Consider the following 27,434-nt stretch of genomic DNA (forward strand, 5'->3'; position numbering starts at 1 on the left):
TTTTCTGGCTGTATGGCCATGTTCTAGAAGCATTCTCTCCTGACGTTTTGACTGCATCTATGGCAGGCATCCTCAGAGTTTGTGAGGTCAAAACGTCAGGAGAGAATGCTTCTAGAACATGGCCATACAGCCCAAAAAATCTACAACAACCCAAACCTCTATTGTCTTTTTCTGGGAACTCTGCCATGGGGTGCGGCACAGAAATAAGAAGTTGCATTCTGAAAACTTACTGAAATTCACTGAAAACAAGTGCTTTGTACATACAGCTTATTCAGCAAAACACTAGCAAGGGAAGGGTGAGAATAAGGCAGGTGCTTCATTGCTTTCTCTCTTCTTGCCTAAACAACAGTTTCAAACCATTCCATTATTACTAAGGATCACCATATTTTCAGGGGTTTTTGTGCAGTCAACAGCTGTTTCTTTAAAGAAAATGTCCTTGCTCTGGGGATTTGTTGTTTGCCTCTCTTTCTCACGCTATGAGGAAAATTCTCATGATATGAGAGATGAGCAGTAAATGGTAAATAGATACATTCTAGTATATAATTGCTGAGGTCTCCAAATCCTACAACAGCTGGTACAAAGGTTCACACAAAGCCTTTTAAAAACCGCAAAACTTAAATATCTTAGGTTGCATCTACAGTGAGGAATTAACAGCCAAGCTGTGGAATTGTGGAATTTGAAGTTTGACGAGGCACCAGCACTCTTTGGAAGAGAAGGCTAAAGACCTTGTGAAACTACAACTCTAAGGATCACACAGCATTGAGCCATGCAGTTCAAGTGGTGCCAAATAGCATTAATTCTAAAATGCAGACACATCTTCAGTGACCATTACAGCTTTGTAATAACGAGATAGAAGCCTCTACGTAAATTTGCTTCCAATGCTTCCTGCCTCATATCAGACAAGTCACTGATGTGGCTTCTTTTAACCACACTGAAAATAAACCAGAATCAAATCAAAATGCATTAGGAAAGTGCCCTAAGTTAAAAGCATAATTTTTTTCTCTCCTTCATCTCTTCACAGTGCACAAGAGGGAAGAGACAGTGGACCGATGACCCTGAGTCTCCCAGTAGCTCATTTCCACTGGACTCCACCATCATTTAGATCAGGCTGAAGGCCTACAAGTTCCAGAAGCACTTATTAAGGGATTGTAGCAGGGGTTGTCCAGAACATCTGGAAAGCCAAGGGTATCCTGGGCTTGGTTTAGATGATCAGGAAAAGAGATTCTGCAGTAGAAAAACTTCCTGATGATAAGAGTTGTTCAGCAGCAGAATATGCTGCCCCAGAGGCTGGATGGCCATCTGGTGGAAGTGCTTTGATAGAGCATTCCTGTATGACAGAATGGGGTTGGACTGGTGGTCTTCGTGATCTCTTCCAACTCTAGGAGTCAAGGAACTAGGACAGAGAGTCAGAGCAATTATCCCTTTCATCACACTTTTTTTTTTTGTTAAACAATATGTTAAAAAACATATATGTCAGTGGCATTGGATACCCGGGCTTGTAAGATATCTCGCAATTGGTCAATTTATTTCTTTCTAGGTCAAAAGTGTGCTACAGTTTTGATTTTAGTGAAATAGAAAAAATGCCAGCTCTGAAGTACATCAAAGAGTAAAAAATATGTTAGCACTACACAAAACCAGTAATGGACAATTGCAGAGATTGTTCTGCTCAGTACCAATTTAAACCAGGTGACACATTCTCATGAAAGAATACTGCTAGAAAAGACATTACGATAAGTGTAGGCTCACCTCTATTCCTTCTGTCTCTTCCAGGAATCTTGCACTGACAGACACCAATGCATCATCCGGCCATTCATGAAACCAGTCAATCGCTGTGCAGTTTACTACAGCAGGGAACTTTCTTGCTCGCACTCGGAGGGTGGACCCCACAGGAGAGAAGCATAGGATCACCTGGAGCCCACAGGGGCAGGAAGAAACACTGTTCAGCAGCTGTCTTGCTTGGCAGAGGAACAAAATATGAAAGTAAAGTTCTGAGAAGGATTTTCTGACTTCTTGCATCTGAGAATTTGAGTCTGAAATGTCTTCAGGGGTGCAGTTTTGGGGGAGAAGGACTGAGGACATTCTGTCCTCAAATGAGAATTCTCTTCTCTCCAAACAAAAACCCAACAACTTTCTGTCGTTCTCCAAGTTTCTATGACTGTGGTAACTTAACATTTCAGTGAGTGGAGTATTTAGATATGCAGTTTAGACATTCAAAGAAAAGTGAAGTTGCCAAAGGTAAATGAAAAATCTTTCAATGTGTCCCAACCTGCAATGCTAGAAACTTGACAGCTAAAGGAAAATTTCATTGGGGGACAGAATTTTTACTTGTGTGCGTGTGTGTGTGTGTGGGGGGGGGGGGGGTCATCTTTCGCTATCCCCTTTCTCTTTCTTTGCAGGGAATCTCCAAGTTCACCGAAAGGAAAGGAAAGGCCAAGCCATCTGATAAAAAGCAGAGCACAAGATGGATGGAGGCAATAAGGCTCATTGGCTCACCAAGGGACCTTGAAAGAGTGACTCCTTGATGCTGCCCCATCATGTAATTTCAAAAAGATGATCCAGAGACCTATTTCCCTTTTGCTCCCAAAACAATTTTTTGTTTTCAGCGAGAGGGTATCCCTTCCCTCCAAATCAGATTTAGGGAGCTGTACACAACCTGCAGGACACAATTTATCCACACCAGTGTAAGGGGAATATAGGCCTCATCACATTGATGAGCCCCAGTGGGGTGATTAGTCAGCCTTTGTGGCAAGCCCTGCGCCCAGCGTCACCCGCAGCAACACTTCACCATCGCATGTGGAGAAGTGTTGCCACGCAGCTTCCCCCCACACTGGCCCTGTTGTTTCTAACGGAATACAGGAAGTCATAGCACCCTTGTGCCACAATTGGTCAATTGAGCCCTGGTGAAAGTGAACATGCATCATGTGATGGGCAGCATTGGGATCCATCAATCAGCTGTGCTGCAAGCATCCTACAACATTTGCAAGTCCCCCCCCCCCCCCCCCCGAGTGTGACCAAGTCATAAGTCATAATCATGGGGACTCTGGAGTGAATCCATTAAGATGGAAAGAACCATAGCAAAGGAAGAGAATGGCCTTTCAGCTGCTTCAGCAAAATCCTAAATCAAAAGAAAGAGCTTTCAACAAGATACTTGGCTATGTGAACATTTACTCTGTGAAGGTGGTCCTGCATGCAATTTTCCAAATCCAAAGACCACAGTTTTTGAGACCATGTCACTCAAATAAAAAACAGAAAAGACAAACAAAGGGTCAAGAAAAGGGACAAAGAGCTGGAAATTTCTGAAACACAGATTTTCAATTACACTATAGCATTTTGGAGGAGAAGGTATTTGTTTTCAGGATAATGCTCTTGTCCTGAGATTCCTTTCCCCATCCTTTGGTCCAGAGGACCCTATCAATCTGAGTCAAGCTATGAGACCTGGGAATCCTACAATTCACTGTGGAACCTGAAATAGACTGGCTTCATTTTTCTGCATGACATGGCCAGAGTCACAGCTTACAGAACCAGAGATCAGCACATTACGTGCAGTAGATACAAAGATACTGGGAGTCAATGCAACATACAAGCATTCCCTACCTTTAGCTGCCTTCGGACTTTGTCAATGAAAAATTTCCAGCAGTTTTCCCTTGTATCTTGCATGCCAAGGGATTTCACCTGAGGCCTCATGGAACCAATAATATTTTCCAGTTCATCATCCTGGAATAGCCCAGGGATCTCTCCAGAGGCCAAGAGGTCATTAATCAGCACCAAGAATTGCTCTTCGGCAACTTGTGAGTCTGTCATGAGAAACACGGTGGGAGTGTTCTTCACAGCTGACTTGATGTACTGAGCTGCCAGGTCAGCCTGAATCACAGAACAGACTCTTGTCAGTTTCTCATGTTTAGAAAATTCAGTGGAGCAGCTTTTTTATTGAAGCAGAGGGAAGATTTTGATAAAATAGAGAGGGAAATTTTCCATTATGCAAGGACTTCATCAGATGGGCAAAATTGGCTGTCCTACGACATTTGGACCTGTCTTCAGGCACGGAGCCCACTGGATCCCATCACATGACATCAATCTACTTCTGGTGGGGCTCTGTGCCTAAAGTGAGGTCCAAGTGTCACAGGAGGCAACTTCGGCAACATGGGAGGATTCCCATGTTACATAGACAACAATGGGGGGAAATGCTCCTCCTCGTGGGATCAGGTGAGGATTGATCCAGGTGATGTGGGGTGACGTAGTCCCCTCACCCCCTGCTGGATTCACCAAGATCTATGGCAAATCCTGCTGCTATCGCGTGGATAGATGACCTCAATGTGATGAGGTCTCAAGATTACATTTGGGAGGAATGTATTACATTTTCAAAATTGTAGCTATATCTCCAAACTGGAAAAGTAAAATGGCTCCAAATATGAGCATTTCTGTTTTGGAATCTAAATTTGCCTTTCTCAAAGCTCTCTCTGGACTAAACTACATAAAGCATCTACCACACTGAGCCCTATTTGTTTCCTACTTCAAAACAATAACAATAATTATGCAGGCATGGGTGCCACGAAGAGAGGTGGCTAATAATAATAATAATAATAATAATAATAATAATAATAATAATGCAGATCAGGAACAGTGCATGCAAATAAGAGAACCTTATGTTCACCCCTTATTTTCTCTCTTAAATAAAATAAAAATCATTCAATTTCTTTCTCTCCCTAATTATGGGAAATAATGCCTGTAGCGAGAAGATTTCAGCCTTCTCTAAGCAGTGCCACCAGTTTGCACCAATGTTTCATGTCCTTACTTTAGGTTATAAAAGTACATGCACGTAGCCTGCATATTATGGCCTAAGACACCTGTTAATCCCAATAAGAGCAGATAAAGAAAACCAGGAAGAACTTGATAATTCAGATACATGTTTCATTGATTCAACAGGTTTACTTGAATTGGAATTAAGAATTAAATTTAGATCAATATATTTAATATAATGAGTAGTCCAATTGAAAAAACATGAATTGGTGTACTTCTTGGTGATCACTAGATGCCACTCTTGCACTTCCTAACAAGGTTGGTAAAATGAGGTTTCCCTGGGAGGCTCCCTCTGTCTGTTACTCAGGGTTAGAACCACATATTTTAGTGACATAGATTCAAGCAGATTTGAAAAAGCCTAACAGCTGCCATAATGCTAGAACTCATACGACTGGGTTCAGATGCACAAGTGTTTTGTTTTTGCAAAGTCATGCCTGGCAGCCTCATCCAGTCCTCATGCATATAGCTCTTCTTGAATGTGTGGGGCAAGAGAGCTGTCAGTCAGGATGCACAACTCTTCTAACACATTAAGTGGCTTTCCTAAGGAATTGCTCCTTACTTTAGTGGTGTGAAAAATGTCACTGACACAGCTCTGTAGACATCAGAAAGCAAACATACTATGTACTGGGATGGTTATGAGAATTCATATACTGTATATAGTAGTGCTTTACTGAGAGGCAGACATCTAGTACAGCATATTGAGATAACTGGAAAAATGCTGACAAGCACGTTCAGTGCTTCTTTATTTATTGAGAAAGGGTATCCTGACACAACAAAACATCTCATTGAGAAAAGAGTTCACTGACAGGACCTCTCCCCCTTCCCCCCGCTTTCCTTTTCTATTACTTCATACGTTTTCTGTACAAAAACATATTTCTTAAGACTCATGTGAAACATCTTTCAAAAGTGCATGATAATGCTTGCAATCATGCCCAGTGGACTGAACACTTTTAAAGAAATTGTTCTTGTATGCAAGAATTAAATAAATGAAGATTTACATCTTGGAATGCTAAAAAAATAAGACAGAATCAGTTAACTTTAGTTTGTATGTGGAAATAAATATGTTCTTAAGCCTTCAAAAACAACAACAAATAGTGCAAACGTTAATCTCTAGCCTCAAAGATTTTGTTGAATGAGAAAACACACACAGACACAACACTTTACTGCCCCCCCCCATAGTCTCTAATTTTTCTTGGGTTGAAAGTTCCCATTACCACTTTTAGGCATACACCCAATATGTAGTCCTCTCATATTGTGCCTGAAAAAAGATGCTTGACTGTTGATATGAAGGATGAGTTTGTAAGATACATTAATGTCAGTTTTAAGCTACTTTCCACTATGGTATGTTTGGGGAAAACAATTTTCCTCCTCACCTTCAGGTCTGGGATTCCATAACCTTTCTTCAGTGTCATCTGAAACACTTCCAAGGCGCTGATATAAGCTGCCAGCCGAGAGAGGCTCTGCTTACCACTGCCTCCGACCCCCACCAGCAAGGCGTTCCCTCTGGGAGCCTCCAAGATGCGATTGATCCGGCACACATGTGCTACAGCATCCTCGAAGAGCACCTGCAAGAGGCAAGGAAGGAGTCACAAGAGCACAAACCACACTAAATATGGTACAGACCAGAAGTAAATCTTGATGGCTTTTCATCTGCCGGTATTATCATGCTCAGAATTTTACTAGCATTGATGAACTAGTGCAGACTATATTTAGACCTGTGCTCAGTCTTGACTCATGCTTGAATTTTCATTTTAAAAGAGAAAATAAATAAAAGTACAACAATATTCATCAATAAGACACTAAGGTTTTTGAGGGACAATCCCTTTCATCCTGGCCTGCATATTTCCTTGTACCATGCTTCCACTACCAAGCTTGTGCCACCAGATGATTCCAAGTTGTAGGAACAAATGATTGTGTTTGAAGCTCATTACCAATATAGATAAATATGATATGATTAAATGGTTTCAGGATTGTTGATATATTTAAAAACTATGAATGTTCATAAAGACAGAAAATTGTCAACAGAAAATTGTTAGGGATTTTAATGGACACTTACTTTTTTTTTTTGAAAATCTGGCAAACCAAAGTCTAACACATATGGGGAGTTATTGTCTAAACCATATTGGAGGAACAAATGCATATTCACTCCAACTCTCAGCTCCAGTTGCACTCACCAAATTCATCACAGCATTGACTTCATTGTAGCTATCCAGAACTTCCACAAGCAGCTTATTCAGAGCCTGAATGTTAGAAACAGGCAGGTATTTTGGATCTCCAATTCCCTGAGCGAAGTGGCAAAAAACATTGGGCTTTGCAAAGACTACATTGTCACCCATGTCCTGCGGAAAGTACAAATAAATAAGTTAAAACAGGTCTGCACAACTTGGCCCTTAGATCATGCAAAGATTTTTCCCCAAACTCTTCAGCGGGCCACCTGGGCAGCTGCCTGACCAGGTACGCCAAGGGCCGAGGGCTGTGGGGAAAGCCCTACCCCATCCCAGTCTCTTGCTGTTCCCAGGAAAATGATGCGAGGCTGGGGAGGGGCCTGAGCTCACTCACGGGCCACCGGGAAGGCCTTTGCAGGCTGCATCCAACCCACAGATTGTATGTTGTGCAGTCTTGAGTTAAAACAACAACAATCACAATAATCTCCAGTTCATTTAAAAGAAGACACACTTTGGGATTGGGCATTTCTTTGGTCTTTGGTACCTACTGCTTTATTACATCACACCGTTATAGTGCTATTGTTCCACTTAACTGCCATGGCCGCATTCTGTGTAATCCTGGGGTTTGTAGTTTTGTGAGGCCCAAGGGCTCTTTGGCTGAAAATTCTGAATGACTCCCAACTGCAAATCTCAGGATTTCATACAATGTGGTCATGGCAGGTAAAGTGGAATAATAGTACTAAAACCATATAGTGTAGTGGTTCTCAACCTGTGGGTCCCCAGGTGTTTTGGCCTACAACTCCTAGAAATCCCAGCCAGTTTAGCAGTGTGATATATGTGAATTTGTGGTTATTTTTTTGCTGCTCATATTATTTTTTGACATCACTGTAATTGAATTGTCATTACTTAGCTCTTTATTCAAAATGGCCATTTTGATCTAGATGCCATTTAGAGCATCAGTTTGGAAGATGGCAACTTGAAGAGATATGGGTAAGCTGAAAGGAGCTGGGGTCTTTGGTCCACTAGATATCAAACTCAACAAATGTTCCTGGCTTCCCATTAAATTAAGCCTCAGTTCTTATACATTATTAATCAACATCTGTTACTAATGTAGAAAAAAAATCCACAAAGATTCTAACAGACTGCAAATTCTCAACAACAGTCTGAAAGAAGGAAGAATAGGAGAAAAGACTGCTTCACCTCAAAGAATTTCTTGCAATTAGCCATCATGACCCGGCCAAAGCTCTCTTGATCTTTTTCTTCCACAAGTTTGTCACAATAGACCCTCTCAGCTTCATGCAACCACAATCGAACAAGGTCTGAAGGTATTTTGAGGCACTCATGTGTCGAGAATAATAATCCCTGTCAAAGAGAGGAGTTTCAGCACCCATTGCTTCAATATTTGACTAAATCCTATGTGGCTAATTACACTTCTTTCGGTAGGGAAATAGTTTCACAAATAACCCTGCCAGAGCACCAGTATCCTCCAAGGAGGACAGCTTCATCTGTTGTCTCATCAGTAGTGGCATGCTCACTCATTTGAAATAAGAGCAAGCTAACTGTGATTTCTAGTCTATCTCAGATTTCTTCAAGATATGTGAAAATGATTGGAGGACCAGGAGTAGCAGTGGCAGTGCTATAATTTGCCTAGTTCTATAGTTAGTCTTTTCCCAGGTGTCTTATCTATCTTAATCTCTGTGTTGACCTTTGAAAAGATCATGAATACACACACTCTTTCCCTGATGTTGATCTACATTTCTTCAGGTCCGATTTTTTCACTATCTCAAAAAAACAAAAACAAAAACATTTGCCACAACCCAACATATTACAAGAAGGATCTTCAGCTGTTGTTGGACTTGGACTCCCATCATTGTTCACCCCTGGTTGTACTAGCCAGGACTGATGGGAAGTATAATCCAAATGCATGAGAGGGGCTACGTGTTTCCTTCCTCAACTTTGCTGACCCTGGCATGAAAGGATATAGCAGAGATGCTGAAGACAATCAAGTTGGACTCTTCAGAAAGTTATTTCACAATATGTGGAGGTTGGTTCATTTAGAATCTTAAAGTGTCCGCGTGTTAAGTTCTTGTGTTGGTTTCTCCGGGAATACACCTGAAGGGAGATTTTTGCTATTGCCAAAAAAGTGTTGCTAAACAAAGAAATATTTCATTTCCTTCTGTTAAAATCAAGTTGTAACAATGCGTAAGAATAGAAGCACTGAGATATATATATATATATATATATATATATATATATATGAAAAACTGGTGGTGCTTGTCAGTTTTTAGGAAAGCCGGTGGTTCCCCAGGGCCTTCTGCACATTGCGGCTACACGGGTGTTAACAGATTGCGTTTCCTTCTGCCAGAACACAAACGCCTCAGGAGATGTCATACTGTATAAATTCATAAAGGCAGTAAGACAAGCGGGCATGCTGAATCACATGAGGGAGACCATGGACACCACCACAAAGGAGCTATTTTTGAAACTGAAGATAACAGAGGGAAAGAAAACAGGAAGGGTAGGGACCTCTCAGTATAAACACAAATTGCCAGAAGGTCTGTGGAGATTGCTGATATATCAGCAGGAGGAAAGGAAGAGGGCACCCAAGCAACAAATCTCTGTCCCCGTTTCTGGGAGGCTTCCCCCTTCTCATCTTATTTTTTCCTCACAATACTAACATTGCCCTACTATCAGATGCTGATGAGGCAGCATGTGGTCTTCAAAACCACAAATTTATCATGTTGCAACAGTTCCAGCCGTTACTCACGTCTATGAAGAGCTCCAATTAAAGTGTGAAATCAGCACAGTTAACAATGTTGTTAGTCTCCAAGCCAATCTATTTTTGTTCCCTTTAGAATGGATTATTTAAAAATATTATTTATTTAAAATTTATTTAAAACTTTTTATATCCCGATCTTCTCTACCTCCGTAGAGGGACTCAGGCCGGCTAAAATCTAAAATATCATACATCAACATTAAAATTAACCAATACATATAGGATAAATTACATAACAGCCGTTCACCAAGATAAAATCATGTCAACTCAGTCCATATATTCAGTCCATATATTGTGGTCAGTAACTTTGGTCAATTGCCGGTCTCAGACATCATCCCGCAAAAGCTTCGTTCCACAGCCAAGTTTTCACTAGCTTCCTAAAGGTCAGGAGGGAGGCGGCAGATCTAATTTCATTCGGGAGGGAATTCCTTGGTGAGGCGCCACCACAGAAAAGGCCCTGTCTCTCGTTCCCACCAGACGCACCTGCGAAGGTGGCGGGACTGAAGTGATATGGCTTTTCTTTTCCCTTTCCTTCTTGCTTTGCTTTGCTTTGCTTTTGCTATTTCCTAACTGACTGTGCTCCCAGGACTGGAATTTGCAAAAGTTACATTTTTAGACTACAGTTTTCAGAATCTTCCAGCTAATTTACAGATAATGGAAGCTGTGTTTCAAAAAGTCAACTTTCCCAAGCTATGCTAAGGGCTTGTGCTGTAAATTAACTGTTGGAAATTACAACCTTCTTCAAGCTTTCTCTAGTAATGTTTAACTATGATCTGGTTGCTTCCTGCTTCCTGTATGTATGTTCTGGTACGCAGCTTCCTTTACTCTACGGTTCCTGAGAAGTTACAAAAGGGGCTGCAGACCACATGTTCTCATCTCTCTCCTTTTAACTATGTGACTTGTTGATAGCTGCTTTGTTATAAGAGAGATGCCCTGACTGCTTGGCACAGGGAACCATCCCAAACATATCTGAAACTGAACTGATACATTTTGTGTCTATGTATGTTGAAAACATAAAGGTTGTGAGTAAACCAAATATGTTTCTTTGATCAACGTCTACTTCATTTTTGTGTCTTGAGTGCATGATGTAAAACAAGTTGTATATAGGCCACTGAAAAACACTTCTGAACAACTGCTGTTTTTTATGTTTTCCTAACAGATCAGAGATAACAGGTTATTCAATCTAACAATTGAAACCATTACCCTTGCATAATAATGACACCTCGTTATATACCATAAGAGAAGATTCTACTCTAAAGTGTTTTTGGCTCTTCACTGAAAGGTCATGCTTTCCTTAAAAAGTTATGATTTCCAAAAGGTGTTTCCCAAAAGGTTATAAATGCCATTTTCCAAAATTAACAACTACGATAAAATCAATATTAAAACATTGATAGACAAATGGTTTTGTACCTGGAAGATGTTAGACAAGTCTCGGAGATTGAAAACATAGTGAAATTTTATGGCCGTAGGAAGAAAGGTTGATGTTACTTTCTGATGCAAAGCTGTTGTGGAGAAAGACAGCACACACTCATTTTAAAAAGGCATTGGGGTCATTTGAAGGTTAATGAGGTAATGAATCTGCATCACGAATTAAAATTATTACTGCACCTATCATGAAATACATTCTGTCGCTTTCCACGTACAGTTTTTTTCAAAATGTTGCTGTTTTGTTGTATTGTTTATAAGAAAGCAAAGGAAATTCTTCTGAGCAAGGTTTGGATATCAGTTTTGGGGAAAAGGCTTTTGAGTACACAGATACATAGATGGAAAATTATTTAATTAATTGAATTACTAATTTCCATCCATTTTAAATGAACAAATAACATTGTTTCTTGCTTTAACAAAGAACGCATTAATGTAAGCCTCCTCTGCCCATCACTCTCAGGAACACTACCAATTAAGACTGCCTATTAAAGGAGGGAAGAAACCCAAGGTAGGCAGTCACCTCATCAAAGTAGAACTAAACTATGAAGGGAATGTGGATGCATAGATAAGGGTTGTGCCCTGAGGCATCTCCACAGCTGGCTAATGTTCAGAGCTTTACATTTTGTACCAACACTGAGCAGTTTTTGTGACCATACTTGTATGAATGCACACACAGAGATTCAATGACTGGAAATGCAACATGGCTTTTTATCATGGGAGTGGCGCAATGGCTTTTTATCCCCTGTGGCACAATGGGTTAAACCCCTGTGCCAGCAGGACTGACAACTCTGAGGTTCGAATCCAGGGAAAGTGCAGATGAGTTCCCTCTGTCAGCTCCAGCTCCCCGTGCAGGGACATGAGAGAAGCCTCCAACAAGGATGGTAAAACATCAAAACATCTGGTCGTTCCCTGGGCAACGTCCTTTCAGAGAGCCAATTCTCTCACACCAGAAGTGACTTGCAGGTTCTCAAGCCACTCCTGACACAGGAAAAAAAAATCACTGGAGGCCTGTAAAATGCATTTTGCCAAACAGTCTTTTTAGACTTTGCCAAGCAGTCTTTCCAGATCTTTTGCAGAACGCATGAAGATTTCAATTGCAGCTGCATTGGGGCTTATGGGAGCACTCACATAACCTCTTACACAGTGACTCCTGCTTGTATGCAAACAAATGTTCTGCATCACTAATGCTCCAGACAGAATCAGCAAGATTGATTTGATGGCTCAATATAATGACTGATTAATCAATCTAATCATTGATTAGATTGAAATTGGAAATTGAAAGTCTACCTCAAGGCACAAGAGCACCCTAAGCCTTAATAGTACTCTGTCTGTTTCCATTTAATGCTGCAATTTTATTTTATTTGAAAAGATAATCACAAATAGGTTTGGAAAAACACCAGCAGGCAACCCAGAAAACAAAGGACTGCCTAAAACTGGACAAAGGTCCGGGGGGGGGGGGGGGGGTTGCTAATGTGGAAATAACTAGAGCATTAGATGCCAGAGAGCATCACATTGTGGCTCAGGAAGCTGAGGAAAATGTTGCATTGTCCCAATATTACAGAATGCTGGAAAAAAACTTAAGTTTTCAAAATCCTTCTTGTGGAACATTATCCTTGGGTATGACTTCATCACATTGTCGGTTAAGGATATTGGTCAAATATGGAGAGATGACAGAGTAATGGAAAAGTTGGCCCTGGTACATGCTGCTTTATATAGTGCTTACCCAGAGCTGCAGAAACAAGCTGTGTATGCATTTTCTGAATCACCATTGGGATATTTCGAGAGGCTAGGTGCTGACTTAGAATAGTGCTGTAGATGGACATAAGGGCATCTTGTCCTGGGAAACTCACAGCAAACACACAGAAGTGTCGCTAGAACAGGAAACATTTACAAGGATAATTTTCTGGTGTAAAATTAGTAAGTTGAAGAAACAGCACATTTTACATTTTTAAAGAAGCCAACACTTTCAGATATATTAAATTCTTCTGCTTCAAGTTTACTGAAATTTCTATGACATGCCTCTGCTATGTACCTGGAGTCTGGAGTCAATAGTGAAGGATCCAGCAGTTGGATTCATACAGGCAACATATTGGCAATTGTGGATATCCTTTAGCGTAAGTTTGGTTCTGTCATACCTAATTGGAAAAAAACCCAAGAAATGAAACAGTCCAATAGAGAACAACTATAGAAATGATATTCTGGTATCCATACCTTAGTGAATCCTCTCTTGTGCATACGTTGAAAAAAGTGGTTCTCAACCTATGGGCTGCAGCCCAGCAGTGAGCCGTGAGAACAAACATCTGATCTGAAGACCTCCTTCCTCTTTATTTATTTTGTTTTATTTATTTTATTTCCACTCCTTTCCGCAGAGTTAACCAGCCCCATCCCTTTTGGTACTAATGTTGGAGAGTGGTCCCTGGTCAAAGTGGTCTCTGTTCACATGGTCTCTGGTCAAGTGACTCCTGGTCAAGTGGGTCCTGGTCAAAGCAGGCCCTGGTCAAAGTGGGCCCTGGTCAAGTGAGCCCTGGTCAAAGCGGGCCCTGGTCAAATGGTCAAAGTGGGCCCTGGTCAAAGTGGGCCCTGGTCAAGTGGACCCTGGTCAAAGTGGGCCCTGGTCAAGTGGGCTTTGGTCAAGTGGGCCCTGGTCAAAAAAGGTTGAGAACCACTAATTTTAAAAGATGAGAAATAATTATAATTTCATAATATCTTTTTGTTACAAAAAGAAAAAAAAAGATATTTTATATGATATCCAAATGCAATGACTTTGTAAAAAGGCATGATGAGCAACCATAGGAGAAAAGGAGGTCTCTTCCAACTCTTTGATTCTATGATTCTATGAAAAGCACACTAGGATTTGAGTGCTGCTACATATCCATGGCCTACCATAGGCAGCAGGCCCGTAGCCAGGATTTCGTTTCGGGGGGGGGGGGGGGGGCTGAATTTTTTTCAGGGGGGGTTCGGGGGGGGCTGAGTTTCAGGGGGGGGCTGAGTCTGAGTGAAAGAGGGTGTAGCCTAGCAAACCTTTTGTATCATTACCCCAATACCCCCATGTATATGGGATATATTGAGTATGGTGATCAGATCATGATATGAATAAACATAACAGTTTAAATAATGCACCAGTAAGCCTTTTCGCGAATCACCATGAGAATTTCGGGGGGGGGGGGGGCTGAAGCCCCCCGAGCCCCCCCGCCCCCGGCTACATGCCTGATAGGCAGCATTCTTAAAACAACCCAGTGGATCTCTATTGTGGTAATTCTTATAAGTCCCACAGGAAGCAAGCAAACATCACTTGCAAAACACAATGGGATTTCTTCTTGATGCTGAATATTTGACATAGTGAAGATGTTAAAGTCTTCATATCATTATTTTTTCTCCTTAACACTTTGTTTTAATTTCTCCTTAGCACTTTGTTTTAATTTCCAACGGAGAGGTGTAGCTGATATGATTTTACAAAACAGTCTTGGCTAGTTCTCCCTATAATTCCTAGTTCTGCAGAGGTTCACAAAAGTAGACTGCTTACATTGTGGACATCTAGCAAAATAACAGAGTTCCCACATAGAAGCCAAGTAAACACTAAGGAAATCCAATGTATAAAGACTGATGCCAAAGAAATTGAATTAGTTCAAACCAGAGGAAAGGGAGAGAGATAACAGTATGTATGCAATTCTACGGCAAATAGTTTGGTGCATTCTGCATTATTCTGGGAATTCAAGAGTTTCTTCCAACCTCAGTGCCAACTTCACAACCTAGGATTTGAGAGAGATCAGGACTGACTTGGGAATTAAAGTCTAGAAGGATGCTCAGAGCCTGACTTATGATGCATCCATTTTGTCTTTCTTATTATTTGTCGATTGTTTTAACATCCTTTAGTTTTTAAAAATCAAAGAAAATAATAATGATGTACAAAATTTTGTCAATAAATAATTAGTCAATACAGATTCTTATCAATTAAAGAACCATGAATTGCTTATATTTTAAAAAGGGTAATTATATTTTATTGTAAAGCTTATGGAAGTATAAATTTCATTTTCAGTTTATGTATGATGCTGAACAATGGTGTGCCATTCTAAATAAACCTTTTTCTGCTGGCCCAGCTTTGCTGGGGTGCCTCCGTTTTTATTCCTGGGACTCTACATTCAATTTCAGCAGCCCTGGAGAGACCACCAAAAATCCACACATGTGGAGGTTCCCCAGGGGCACATCTGACACCTGTAATGCTCAGTTGTGTCATTTAAATATAAATGATAGTGAATGTTCACAATCAAACGGTGTTCATTCATACCAGTGCCCATGGTCCATGTGCTGCCGGATCAAGGTATGAGGAGCCACAGTGCCATATTTGTCGACTTCTGGCATATTCATATCATCGATGAAGTAGATAAGCTTCTTTGTACCCGGGGGACCAAAATTCCTTCCTGATTTCTTCTCCAGAGGCTTCTCAAGTATAGCTAATCAGACAGAAGACCACAATGTTTTAAAAAAAGGTTTACTGAGTCTGATCTAAATCAGGACTTCTTAAACTTTTCTACTAAGGGTCCCTTTTGGTCTAAAGAAATTTATGCGAGCACAGGTATATAGGTATATGAAATAAGTATAGAAATCAAACATATAGTGATAATAAATCAGCATTTGCAAGACTCACTACACAAGCTGGTTTTCCTTTTTATGAAGTACAGCTGAAGCATTTTCTATAGAGTCTATTGTAAACTCTGCACAACAGATTAATGTAAATGCCTAAAACAGCCACTAGGTGACCTTCAGAATTTTTTTTAGGGATCCCAACATTGGGATAAGGGGACCCCATTTGTGGTTGAGACCTACAGTTTAAGAACCAGTGATCTAAATGATCAGGTGGAATATCCTCAAACTTCCTCCCTTTGTGGGGTAGGCCTAACTGGAACATTTTGCAAAGGTTATTATGTCAAATCAACATGGAAAAGGCAGCTGTACTTCAGTGAGGGAAGGGTTGCATAACATTGAAACTGACCAGTCTGAAGGCTAAGGGTGAAGAACCCCAACAGCACTTTCACCTGGGCAGTCAGACCAGATCAATTACATCATGCAACATATTTCAGACTAAATGAATGTGATCAGTTCTCTGTTGTAGTGATTGTGAAAGGAAACAGATCTCATTCCCCAAAACCACATATTCAGTATGCCAGATGAACAAACTCTGCAAATGGAGAATTGTCTGTGCAATTGCAGCATATCTCTTTTGCAATGTTCTGGATCACACACAATAACACTTCACTGAAGACAAAGCGGTTAGGAAGAAGGATTGTTGTAGTGATCTCATTATGACCTCAACTCCTGATGCAGCCTGGTGTGTTGTATGAATGGGGCAAAAAGACACAGGATGCAGAATGCTGGCTGGCATCAAGGTTGTATGGGGTCAAGGTATGGTATGGTATGCATCACCAGGACTGTTAGGGACATATACCAATACCATGAAGGGCCTAACTCTAACCCTAACCCTAACCCAGACCCCTTCTGATTTTGGAGGCTAGCGGGCTAGTACTTTGATGAGAAACTGTCAACTAACAGATGCTGAAGGATGTATCTCAGAGGATGAAACGAGCAAAAATTACATGTGATTATTCCTTGCCCTATGACATTCATTCAGTTGCCATAAGTTGACAAGTGACTTGAAGGCACATATATACACACAGCAATGCCAAGACTGGAAGCTTGATATTACTTCAAAACAAAATTGTCCTGCTCCCATCAAAGTGCTGGGAAAATGTAGCTTTCCCAGATCTCTTCACAGAAAGACAAGATGTGCATTCATCAGCCTCTGTTACAGGTTCTGCTACCAGAGAAGGGTGGCTGATTATTTGAAAGAAGCCTATGCAGCAGCACCCATATTATGAAACTTTCTCTTCATGGTGATTAGATTTGCTGCTTTTCTATTGTGATTCAAGCAGTACTATTGTATTGTGTTACTATTGTGTTTCAAGAGGAATGATTATATTGTTATGCCAAGCTTTTAATAGTTAATGTTGCTTTTTAATTTTCTTCTGGTTTTATTATAATGAATATTATGTTTAAAAATTCTGTCCCTTTGTTTCAGCGTGTGTGCCTTTAAAAAGTTTCATTTCGTGTCACTGACCAAACAAATGATCCATAAATGTGCTAAACAATGAGTAGATCTTGTGTAACAAATACTTGCACTTTTGTTGTACTGCAAATTGATGATAGTGGGCTGTAGCACATCAAAACATAACAAATAACTATGTTATATAAATACACAACAAAGCTATTTGCACTTTTTGATCTAACAGACTACTCCTCTGTATATTGCACTATTTTTAAAAGCCACACATTTCCAAAATATAGAAGGACACTTTCACTATAATAATTACTTATTACAAATTAAGAATACCTAATGCAAAAATACTAAAAATCCAAAAGTTTTTCCCACTGGTTGTCTATTTCCACTTTTGAAATGCTGGCTGCAGTACTCTTGCATGTTCATTTTCACGGTGGATGCAGGCAGGTGGCGGGCTCCCCAGGGGTCTCTTGCACAGTAAAGGTACTTTATTCCTACCCCTCGCCCCATGCCAAATATTAAGTTCTTTAGACTCTCTGATCTTCAGTCTCTCTCCAGCCTCAAATCTCATATGCAACCAAAGTAGCAGACAAAGAAGCTGACTGGAGAGATATGTGAGGCTGGTGAGAGATGCAGGGATCTGTAAAATGGCATGGATTCACATCCATGCCATTCACATGGCATGGATTCACATTCCCCTTTCAGAGATATTCCAAAACACAAATAATATAATCTGGAATCCCAAATACTTCTGGTTCCAAACATAGATAAGGGATGTTCAACCTGCATTATTATCTCTTATTTAACATTGCCTATCACTTGTTATAATCTAATCCTCAGTGTTGTTATCTACCACTAATAACAAGGCAATCCCTTTACCCTGCAGCATTGCTGATGTTGTGTAGAAATTAAAAGGAACAGATTGCACGATGAAATCATCCATGTTTAGTGTGTCAAGCTTATCAACCATCATCACTGACTTCCCAGTGCCAGCATTCCCGACAAGCATCACAGGCCATTTCTTTTCCATTAGCAGATCCATAAAATAGCGAATCCGAATAGTTTCAGTTGTATGGACCATGGAGGCCTGTAAGACAAACCCTCACATTAAAATACACTGATTTTTAAATCGGAATGATACATATCTCATGGAACAATTGGTTAAGAGAAAATGGAGACAGCAAGGCATTGATAGCAAATAATTTTCTGATATAACTTGCAACTCAAACATCATGAATCCGAAGGTGGATCTACACTGCTAAAGATACAGTTTGAATTGCATTATATGTTCAGTGTAGACCCACAGAATGAAGTTCAATGCAGTTCAGACTCCATTATTTGACAGTGTAGATCCAGCCTGAAACACATTTCATGTTAAAAAAAACATTCTCCAATACAGAGATAATTACACATCTAAAATATATAGGTTAGGAGAGAGTGCTTCTAGAACATGACCATATAGCCCGAAAAACCTACAACAACCTATATAGATTTGCATTATATACATTGCTTATATTAGACCTAAGAAATATGATTTTAACAAAAGTGACAAAGTCATCCTTGGGAGGGGGTGGCTGGGGAGCAAGTAATTCTCTGCCACTAATTACTTGTAGATAGCTATTTCCACTTATTATGAAAGAGCCTTCTTTGGTTTGTGCCTTTTAAGCCAAGCATTTGTATTAGAAATATATGCACACTCACTTCTTTTCTTTCTGAGATTTCCCTTCTTTCTCAGATCCCATAAAACTCAATAAAAAAAACACATTGTAATAATGATAGATGGTAAACTGTTTTTAACAGCATTCCTGCCAGTTATAATTCACACAGATTGCTCCAGCCTTCTTTCTGGGTTGTCCCCCCCTTTCCTAGGAATCAACTCTACAATTTTACTCTTTCCATTTCCAAACAATATTGCCATTGCATCACTTTTTGTTCTTCCTCCCTCCCTCCCTTCCACATTACAGCTTCATGGGCAGAAAGCAATAATACACTTCCAGTTTTCTCAAATATTATTTCCAGAGTGAGATGGCATCCTGAAGTAAGTTGGTCTTAATATATTTGGAATGAAGGACTTCAAGATGTTCACAATGTGATACTCAAAACTCATCTATTTCCATCTGTCTCCATAAAGCAGCATATTACAAATACACCATCTGCCTGTACAATAAAATTAGTCAATATACAGAGAGAGCTCTATAAATGCTGCATACCTAAAATTGGCACCCAAGTCAACATGAAAATGTGACTCATAGAAGGGGAAACAGCACTTCAACTCAAGACAGAGGAAAATACATCCATCAGTAGTACTTACCCTGCCCCCCGCCCCAAACACTCAACAAATGATTTCTCTCAAATACCTGCAATGGGACATCTGGGTCCAGCTCAAATGGTGGCACTTTATCAGTCCAAGGCATGAATTTCTTTGTATCTGGGTCAATATAATAGTCAAAAATTGTCCCTTGTGATGGAAACTTGATGGTTTTAAATTCATTCACCCACCATTTACTGAACTCCACACGATAATCCACAAGCTAGGAACAAAAAGATATCCAATTTAATAAAACCTTTCTATTGATTTAGAAAAACCAGGCCAAAAAAAATTACCTTCTTCTCTAGAAATGCTAGAAAACATCCAAACAAATCCTATCAAAACCAAATAATTTTTAAAAACATAAATTTAAAAATGCATACAGTCATATTTGGCTCCTGGAAGAGTTAATGATATAAGGCAACATTAAACATTTGCTCAGAGGCATGACCTACAAAATCATTTTCCCACAATAGGGGAGTGTATCCTTGACTGTGTTGGCTCCTCGCTCACTCCAAAATGAATAAAGGCTGGGACTTGACAGTGGTCCCACAAGACTGATCCTCCTATAAAGGGCTGCCAGATCACATAGTAAAAGCAGTCAATGTAGTACCAGTGGCTCTGCAGAAAGCGTGGTTGTTGCAACGGCACAAATAATCTAGTCAACACATCAGGGAAACAAATTCCAGTGTTACTGCTGCTTTGAGTCTCCTTGTGGAGAGAAAACATGAGATATCATCAACAACAACAACAATAGTGCAGAAACATGAAGCCTAGGCGATATGGGAGTGTTTATTGATGTATCTGTTCAACTGAATCACCCTTTGAGAATTGGACCAATAAAATTCTATCTGCGTAACTAATGTTCTTCATTGTATATTTCGGCACTATTATGGTGACACCTGGAAAAGTATGAAACAGAACATGATTACTTAATCTTATAAAAGTACCTGATCTTGGAACATTGCTCCTCCAAATGACCAGAAGCAAGCAAACACGAAATAGAGTTCATAGAGCTCTTTGGAAGAATCTGGAGGTGTGTTGGTTGGAGTCAGGAGACATTCCAGCAGGTAGAGGATGGTTTGAATCACAGTCACTTCAGGTACAGGGGTTATCTTCTTGAACCCAAATTTCAGTTTGTCCAGACATATAGGCAAGTACTTGTCAAACAAGATCATCAAATTGGCTTTTTCAGATTGCACTTCCCTGCGCTCAATCCAGCTACTCACCACTCTGCAAAATGATAAAATATAAATTATTGTATGTGGTATGAATTTGTATGTTTGTAATATTTCATAATTTCCTTAGGTTGAATTGCCTCATATTCCCCATTTCTCTTATTCATGCTGCACCATTTTTAGAGTCATCACACTTAAAATGCAGGAATTTTTGCACTTAGCTGCCTCATACCATTTTGGCAAATTAGAGCAGTACACAAGCAGTATGACAAAATTGTTTAAGCACTGTATTTGTTGGGGAGGTTGGAAAAGTTATTTATTGACTGCAAGATCCAGAATCCTAAGTCACCGTTGTCAGTGGCCATGCTGAGTGTAGGATTCTGGGAGTTATAGTGAAAGAAAATCCCCAGGCTCTGAGTATGTTTACATCCCCTATTGTGTAAGTCGCCTTTTCTAATAATAATTTGTGGTAAAATGAGGTTTCAGTAGGTCTTTATTCTGCAGTGTGAGATTACATGTTTGACAGACCTGTAGTGAATTAACAAAAACCTGATATACTCCTATAGCTAAAGTGAGTATTCCACCCACAACAAAACCCCTGACCATAAACTAATTTTGTTATCTTGAGTAAACTAATTGTGTTATCTTGTCATGACAAAGTCTGGACCTTTCTACAGTGACCATATAAAGCCAATTAAAACTGCATTATATAGCAGTATAGATACAGCCAAAGTCAAGGAAGCAGACCCCAGGAAGGGTATTTGTTTCGGGTGGGATCTCAGAGCTAAGAGCATCCAGCATTTTACAATCTTTACATTTCATATGCAGACACAGACATGACACAAGAGGACCAAACAGGAAGGTAAGATGGAAGGAGACATATTTTACACGCTACAAAAGGATTAAGAACTCACGGATTCCAACCAAGGTCAGCAGGGTTAATGTACAAGATTCCTGCTCTGGAGACAGTGGCAGGTGTGGCTGTTCGGAGGTGGCTGATCTCAAACACAAGCCTCATGGTGGGATTGAGTGGGATTCTCTCATTGCTGGCTAAGGTGAGGACCTACAAGGAAGACACATAAGCATTATATCGCTGTCTCATCTCATAGAAGGAGATGCCAGCCATCAAATCCCTGGCTTGTTCTACTAACCTTGTTGTCATCCATCACAGTATTCAAAGACTCAATCCACATTGGATCAATATCTCCATCCAGAACAATCCATTTGGGCCCTTTGTGAGTTATATTAGCCAGGTCGCGCATGATAGTTGAAAACAAGCCTGGCCAGAACAAAATGGTTTTTTAAAAATTATTATTCACACATTGGCTCTTCAGTTATACTTATGTATTTATTTTGTGTCAAAAGCATTGCATAAATAATAAGTATAAAACTGATTAAATAAAGGGATTTCAAGCAGCTAAATAATTTTAGACCAAAAACGGGAAACAGCGACCTCATTGTCTGTAGCTTTAAACTTTTCTTCTTCTGTGCATGCATGAGGCAGGGCATTGTGGACAAGCATATAGATGCTGAATTGTTTTTGTTCTGCAAGGTGGAGGATTTTTCTAGGTAGTGCCATTTTGCCAGGTTGTTTTTTGATTTCCCAACATCACTTCCGAGTCAGTTCAGGAACTTCCCGGTTGCCCATTTTTGGTTTGCCCCTGGAGGAAGACCCTTGTAGGGACCATCCAGTTGGAATTGCCTGATTTTTCTGCCCACAGGGATATTCTTGCTGTTGCTGAAGGAACATTCAGTTATATTAAAACATGCTCGAAGACACTTCTGACGTATCACACTAAAAGTGTGGTATAGTGGTTTGAGTCTTGGACTATGACTTGGAGATCAGGGTTCAAGTCCTTGCTTGACCACAGAAACCCACTGAGACCCCTTCTATACTGCCATGTAAAATCCGGATTATCTGCTTTGAACTGGATTATATGGCAGTGTATACTCACATAATCCGGTTTAAATCAGATAATGTAGATTATCTGCTTTGATAATCTGTATTATATGGCAGTCACATTCTCTCAGCCTCAAAGAAAGGCAAAAATACCCCCCCCCCCACACACACACACATACACACAAAATCCCACAGCAGGGTCACTCTGGGGTCACAATGACCCAGAAATTATTGGAAGTTATAAAACAACAATAAATTCAGTTATTTCGTTTCAGTCTTTTATACAATTTTGTTGGAACACTGAACCTTGGAGAGACTCTAATATGCCTCCTTTCATACTAGGGAGACTGGGGCCCCTTCTATACAGCCAGATAATCCAGGTTATAAAAGCAGAAAATCCACATTATCTGATTTGAACTGGCCATATAATCCAGTTCAACGCAGATCATGTGGATCTTGCATGGCAGCGTAGAAGGGGCTTGAGGCTGCCCAGAAAGTGTCATTTTTCCTTTTCTGTTTTTCCTCTTGTGTCTTTCTCTATTTCGTTTATGTCTCTCGCCTAAACATACAGGAATGTGCACACACATTTTCCTTTTGCACAACTAGCACACAGATACTAGAATGAAAGCAGGACCAGGAACCAGCAAGTGGGAGTACCCCACCAATTGTACATCCTTTTTAATTATTGCATTTGATCTTTCTGAAAAAAGTCAATTTTATGGGTGACTAGGACAAAAAAAAAAAAAACCACTTGAAGTTCCTCAACAGTAATACAGCAGGGGCTTGCTTCCATGTGTCAAAATTTCACCCACTTCTTTGACATGCAAGTCAGTGAGAGACACAAAGAGTTGGGTTTAAAATTTCCAACTCAGGCTCTGAAACAATTTGGGTAACTCTTGATTCCTGCAATATAGATGGACAGTTGGATAAGTAGATAGGTGGTTAGTTGGATAGCTAGACTGGTGGATAGCTGGATAGACTTACAAAATTGCAGCAATGATTTCTTAGATCAGTGGTTCTCAACCAGTGGGTCCCCAGGTGTTTTGGCCTACTACTCCCAGAAATCCCAGCCAGTTTACCAGCTGTTAGGATCTCTGGGAGTTGAAGGCCAAAACATCTGGGGACCCACAGGTTGAGAACCACTGCCTTAGATTATCTCTTTCTCTCTCATCCATCACACACACACACATACACACACACAAATAACTTACCTTAAGGAATTGTTTAAAAAACACTTAGTCTAAGCTAGTACTCAAAGGTCAAATCGAAGATTTCATGCATTCTTTGTTCAGATGTTTTGTATAAGCCAGTTAAAAGATTTGAGATTAAATAGACTTTAAAAGGGAAAAACCTTCTGGTTTATTTATTATTAAGTTTTGCCCTTAGGTTTGATCAAAGTTGATTTAAACAATGTGTAGGGCACGGGATCAAAGCAAGTTACAATAAAGGCTTTCAGATGACAAAATTGTAAACTTCAGCCTTTTGAACTAAAATTAGCACACAACCTTATGTAAATCTATTCAAAAATAAGATCCACTGACTTCAATAAGATTCATACCCAAGTAAATGTATATAGGATTGCACCTTAAAAATGTCTAGTAAATTTAGGTAATTCCAAGTCTTGACATTTGACTATATTAAAACAGTTTCGGTTTTGCAGAAGTCATTGAAAAATGTTTTTTTTAAAAAAGGAAAACATTTAAAAGAAGAACCCTCTTTTAGGTAAGACTTTATGCTGGAATAAAATGTTAACTATACTATGAGTATGGAGGAAAAAGCATGCACTTCAAATTATACTATTCTACAAACTCGAAAAAAGGAATATTTTTTCTACATACATAACATTATCTGTTCTTTTATGTTATGGCTCTTTCTAGGGCAGAATGTCTGCAAAAAGTAGGTTACTGTTATAACCCACTTTTGTGATTTTGTTATTTCAGACACTCTGTAAACATGCTGTTTGGAAGCAGTCTCTATGATTCCTACCATCTTTCCATTCTCTGGTAGCTGGATTAATGATTCCAAATAGCTCATCACAGGTTACTGCTTTAGGGTCAAGATCAATGGCTACAGGCTTTCTTTTCATGAGCGCATAGGTTTTATTCAGAGATTTCAGTACCTGCCAAGAGAAAGAAATCAAAGGCTTTTGCTATCTTGGATGTTAGCTATCAAATTATGTGGGGAATTACCCATTCCAAGATAGAACTATCAAAGAGTTGGAAGGAACCACAGGGACCATCCAGTCCAACCCGCTACCATGTAGAAGAAGCACAATCAAAGCACCCCCGACAGATGGCCATCCACCCAATGTTTAAAAGCATCCAAAAAAGGAGCCTCCACCACACCCGAGGCAGTGAGTTCCACTACTGAATAGCCTTTATGGTCAGCTTTAATGAGTATCATCTTCTACTGAATGGATAATTTAATTTCTGAAGTTTAAGTTCCCCAAAGTTGCAAGGCCACTGCAATATTTTTTTGTAACAATTAATTTTAAAAAAACTTACACAAAGCAGTAGAACCCATTATAGCAATGGATCTCAATCTGTGATTCCCCAGGTGTTTATGCCTACAACTCCCAGAAATCCCAGCCAGTTTACCAGCTGTCAGGATTTCTGGGAATTGAAGGCCAAAACACCTGGGGACCCACAAGTTGAGAACCACTGCATTATAGAATGAAAGATTGGTCGGCTTCCTCATTCCTGCAAAATTAGGAATATGGGACACCCTACTCTAACATCCCACGTTAGCTGAGGGGTCAATTCAGACATATTGTACAACATTAGACCACAAAAAGTTCTGTGGTGAAGGAGTACTCTTTTGCTAGATTAAAGCTAATACCTTCAGACCTCAACCTGATGCACAGAGGTGTAACCCTGTTGGTTGTAAATGTAGTCTATTCTATTTGGGAAGCATCAGGGGGGGAAACGGTACGAGCTAAAGAGGACAATGAGGTCTAAGATTAGCTCATGGGGAGCACTGCTTATAACCTACTCTATAGAAACAAGCAGTGTCACTCATCTGAGAAACAATCCCATATTTGAGCCATAGTTGAACCTTTTGTTTTTAATGGCATATGATCCAGAGCACCATTATTGCTATCATAAATATTTCTCTATACATTCTGCATACTACCTGCGACTTGCCAGAACCCGCATTCCCAATCACAAATACAGAGTGTCGGACTGCAAGTAACTCCTCCAGCTGCACCACCTTCAACACAAAACTTTCCTCGGGCTGCAGCTTGAGCTCAAGAACAGCCTGCTTGATAATCTGAGAAGACAAGAAATACATTCATGCTAAGGGTGGAGTGACCTGTCTATTTCTTGTCCACATCAGTTTTGCATGAGCTCATTTATAAGCCTTTTTCACAGTATTTCTTCATTAATCAGCTGTGCTTTGGTTCCACTTTGGTCTCAGCGTTATTACATGAGATAGTGGTTTTCGCAGTGGTATTGTTCTGTACAGTATTTGGGAAATTGGGTTTTTTTACATGCTGGAAATAATCAATTAATGACCTTTCCAGCTATGATTCAGTGGTTAGTTTAAGTATGAGTATCTCATTCAACTTCATTGCAAAAATAATCCATTAGCAGATTAGGTGTGGATGTGGTCTGGAAACAACAGCAACAACTTTATTACCTGTCAGTCCTCGTGACTTCAGCAAGGAAACTGTGCTCAATTGGACAAGACAAAACTTCTGAAGAGAACAACTATTTTTCTGAAGTTTACACTCTTGAAATCTTTTTTTCAGATTTTTTTCTACATTTGCTGTTATAGTACAATAAAGCTGCTGTCTTGACCTATAAGTCATTATTCAGATGCCTTTAATTGCATGGGAGAGTTTTACAAAGATATCTCACTGCTCTCCTGTCACCTTGCTGCCACTGCAATGCTATTTAAAATGATTTTCAAGGTTTTGGTGTAATAACACTATGGCATTATGTTGTATTACAATTAGGAGTACAAAGGCCATCCAGAGACTGAACATTTTTGTTTAAGAAAACCTGAAACAACTGACTAGCTTGAAAAACACTTTTACTTTCCATAGGAGAAAAAGATAAAAAAATGTTGGAGGATGGTGGTGTCTGTCTCTCTTCCCTATGTCGCCTCTCACAATGCAAAATCTGGGTATTGTGTACTGTCACAAGGTTGCGCTATATCCTTTCTCTCATGATGAGAAATTTGAGCAGTGATGGTGTGTCATAATGGTGTTCTGCCTTAATAATATGATTACAGATCTATCTATCTATCTATCTATCTATCTATCTATCTATCTCTTTTTGAATTGCATAAGCTGGTATTACAATAAGTAAAATAGTTGTGACAAGGGCTTTTGGGGAAACATTTCAACCTCTCCCCCTCTCCACAGGGACGGGGAAGCAGAGAGCCCTGACTTCCAGTTGCCTTTTCCTCCTGCTGTTCCATATACTGATCCCTGGGCCCCGTGGAAGCCCAAATAGTCCTCAAATGAAAGGAGGAGGTTGGGTAGCACTAGCTAGATCAAAGATTTCCAGCTAGGCAGCCAGCCAGCCAAGGAAAACTTCTTCACTCAGAGACAGAATCTACCTTGAAGATTTTCCCCTCTCATTCTCATGGCTGGGAAAGTACTGGAGCCCTACTGTGCCATAACTAAAGAGGCTACTGATTGGATAATAGGCTTCCTTGTGGAGAAAAAGGCCCTGGGAACTTTTGATCAGGTCTTCTTATGGTAGAAGCCTCTCCAAAACCCTATAATTTTTGCCACAGGGCAGAGATGAGTTAGGCATTCAGATTTCCAATCTCACTGGCAAATAATAGTGTTAGAACCCAATGCACTCACAGGCCTTTGCTTCA

General features: G+C 40.0%; 1 protein-coding gene across 1 annotated transcript in view; it reads right to left on the reverse strand.

The window, feature by feature from the left end:
* DNAH17 (dynein axonemal heavy chain 17) overlaps positions 1–27,434 on the reverse strand; it is a 111,822-nt gene that overhangs the window by 41,804 nt on the left and 42,584 nt on the right. Inside the window, exons 40-55 of the mRNA XM_060759821.2 lie at positions 25,734–25,871; positions 24,588–24,720; positions 21,853–21,980; positions 21,616–21,764; positions 20,474–20,756; positions 19,573–19,746; positions 18,095–18,302; positions 15,449–15,614; positions 13,196–13,298; positions 12,887–13,034; positions 11,149–11,240; positions 8,163–8,324; positions 6,972–7,136; positions 6,171–6,362; positions 3,595–3,861; positions 1,747–1,908 (exon numbers count right to left, since the gene is read on the reverse strand). Coding sequence (XP_060615804.2) covers positions 1,747–1,908; positions 3,595–3,861; positions 6,171–6,362; positions 6,972–7,136; positions 8,163–8,324; positions 11,149–11,240; positions 12,887–13,034; positions 13,196–13,298; positions 15,449–15,614; positions 18,095–18,302; positions 19,573–19,746; positions 20,474–20,756; positions 21,616–21,764; positions 21,853–21,980; positions 24,588–24,720; positions 25,734–25,871 — 2,670 coding nt within the window. The remainder of the gene's footprint in view (positions 1–1,746; positions 1,909–3,594; positions 3,862–6,170; positions 6,363–6,971; positions 7,137–8,162; positions 8,325–11,148; positions 11,241–12,886; positions 13,035–13,195; positions 13,299–15,448; positions 15,615–18,094; positions 18,303–19,572; positions 19,747–20,473; positions 20,757–21,615; positions 21,765–21,852; positions 21,981–24,587; positions 24,721–25,733; positions 25,872–27,434) is intronic.

Source organism: Anolis sagrei, chromosome 2 (assembly GCF_037176765.1).
Source record: "Anolis sagrei isolate rAnoSag1 chromosome 2, rAnoSag1.mat, whole genome shotgun sequence".
NCBI classification, from domain to species: domain Eukaryota; kingdom Metazoa; phylum Chordata; class Lepidosauria; order Squamata; family Dactyloidae; genus Anolis; species Anolis sagrei.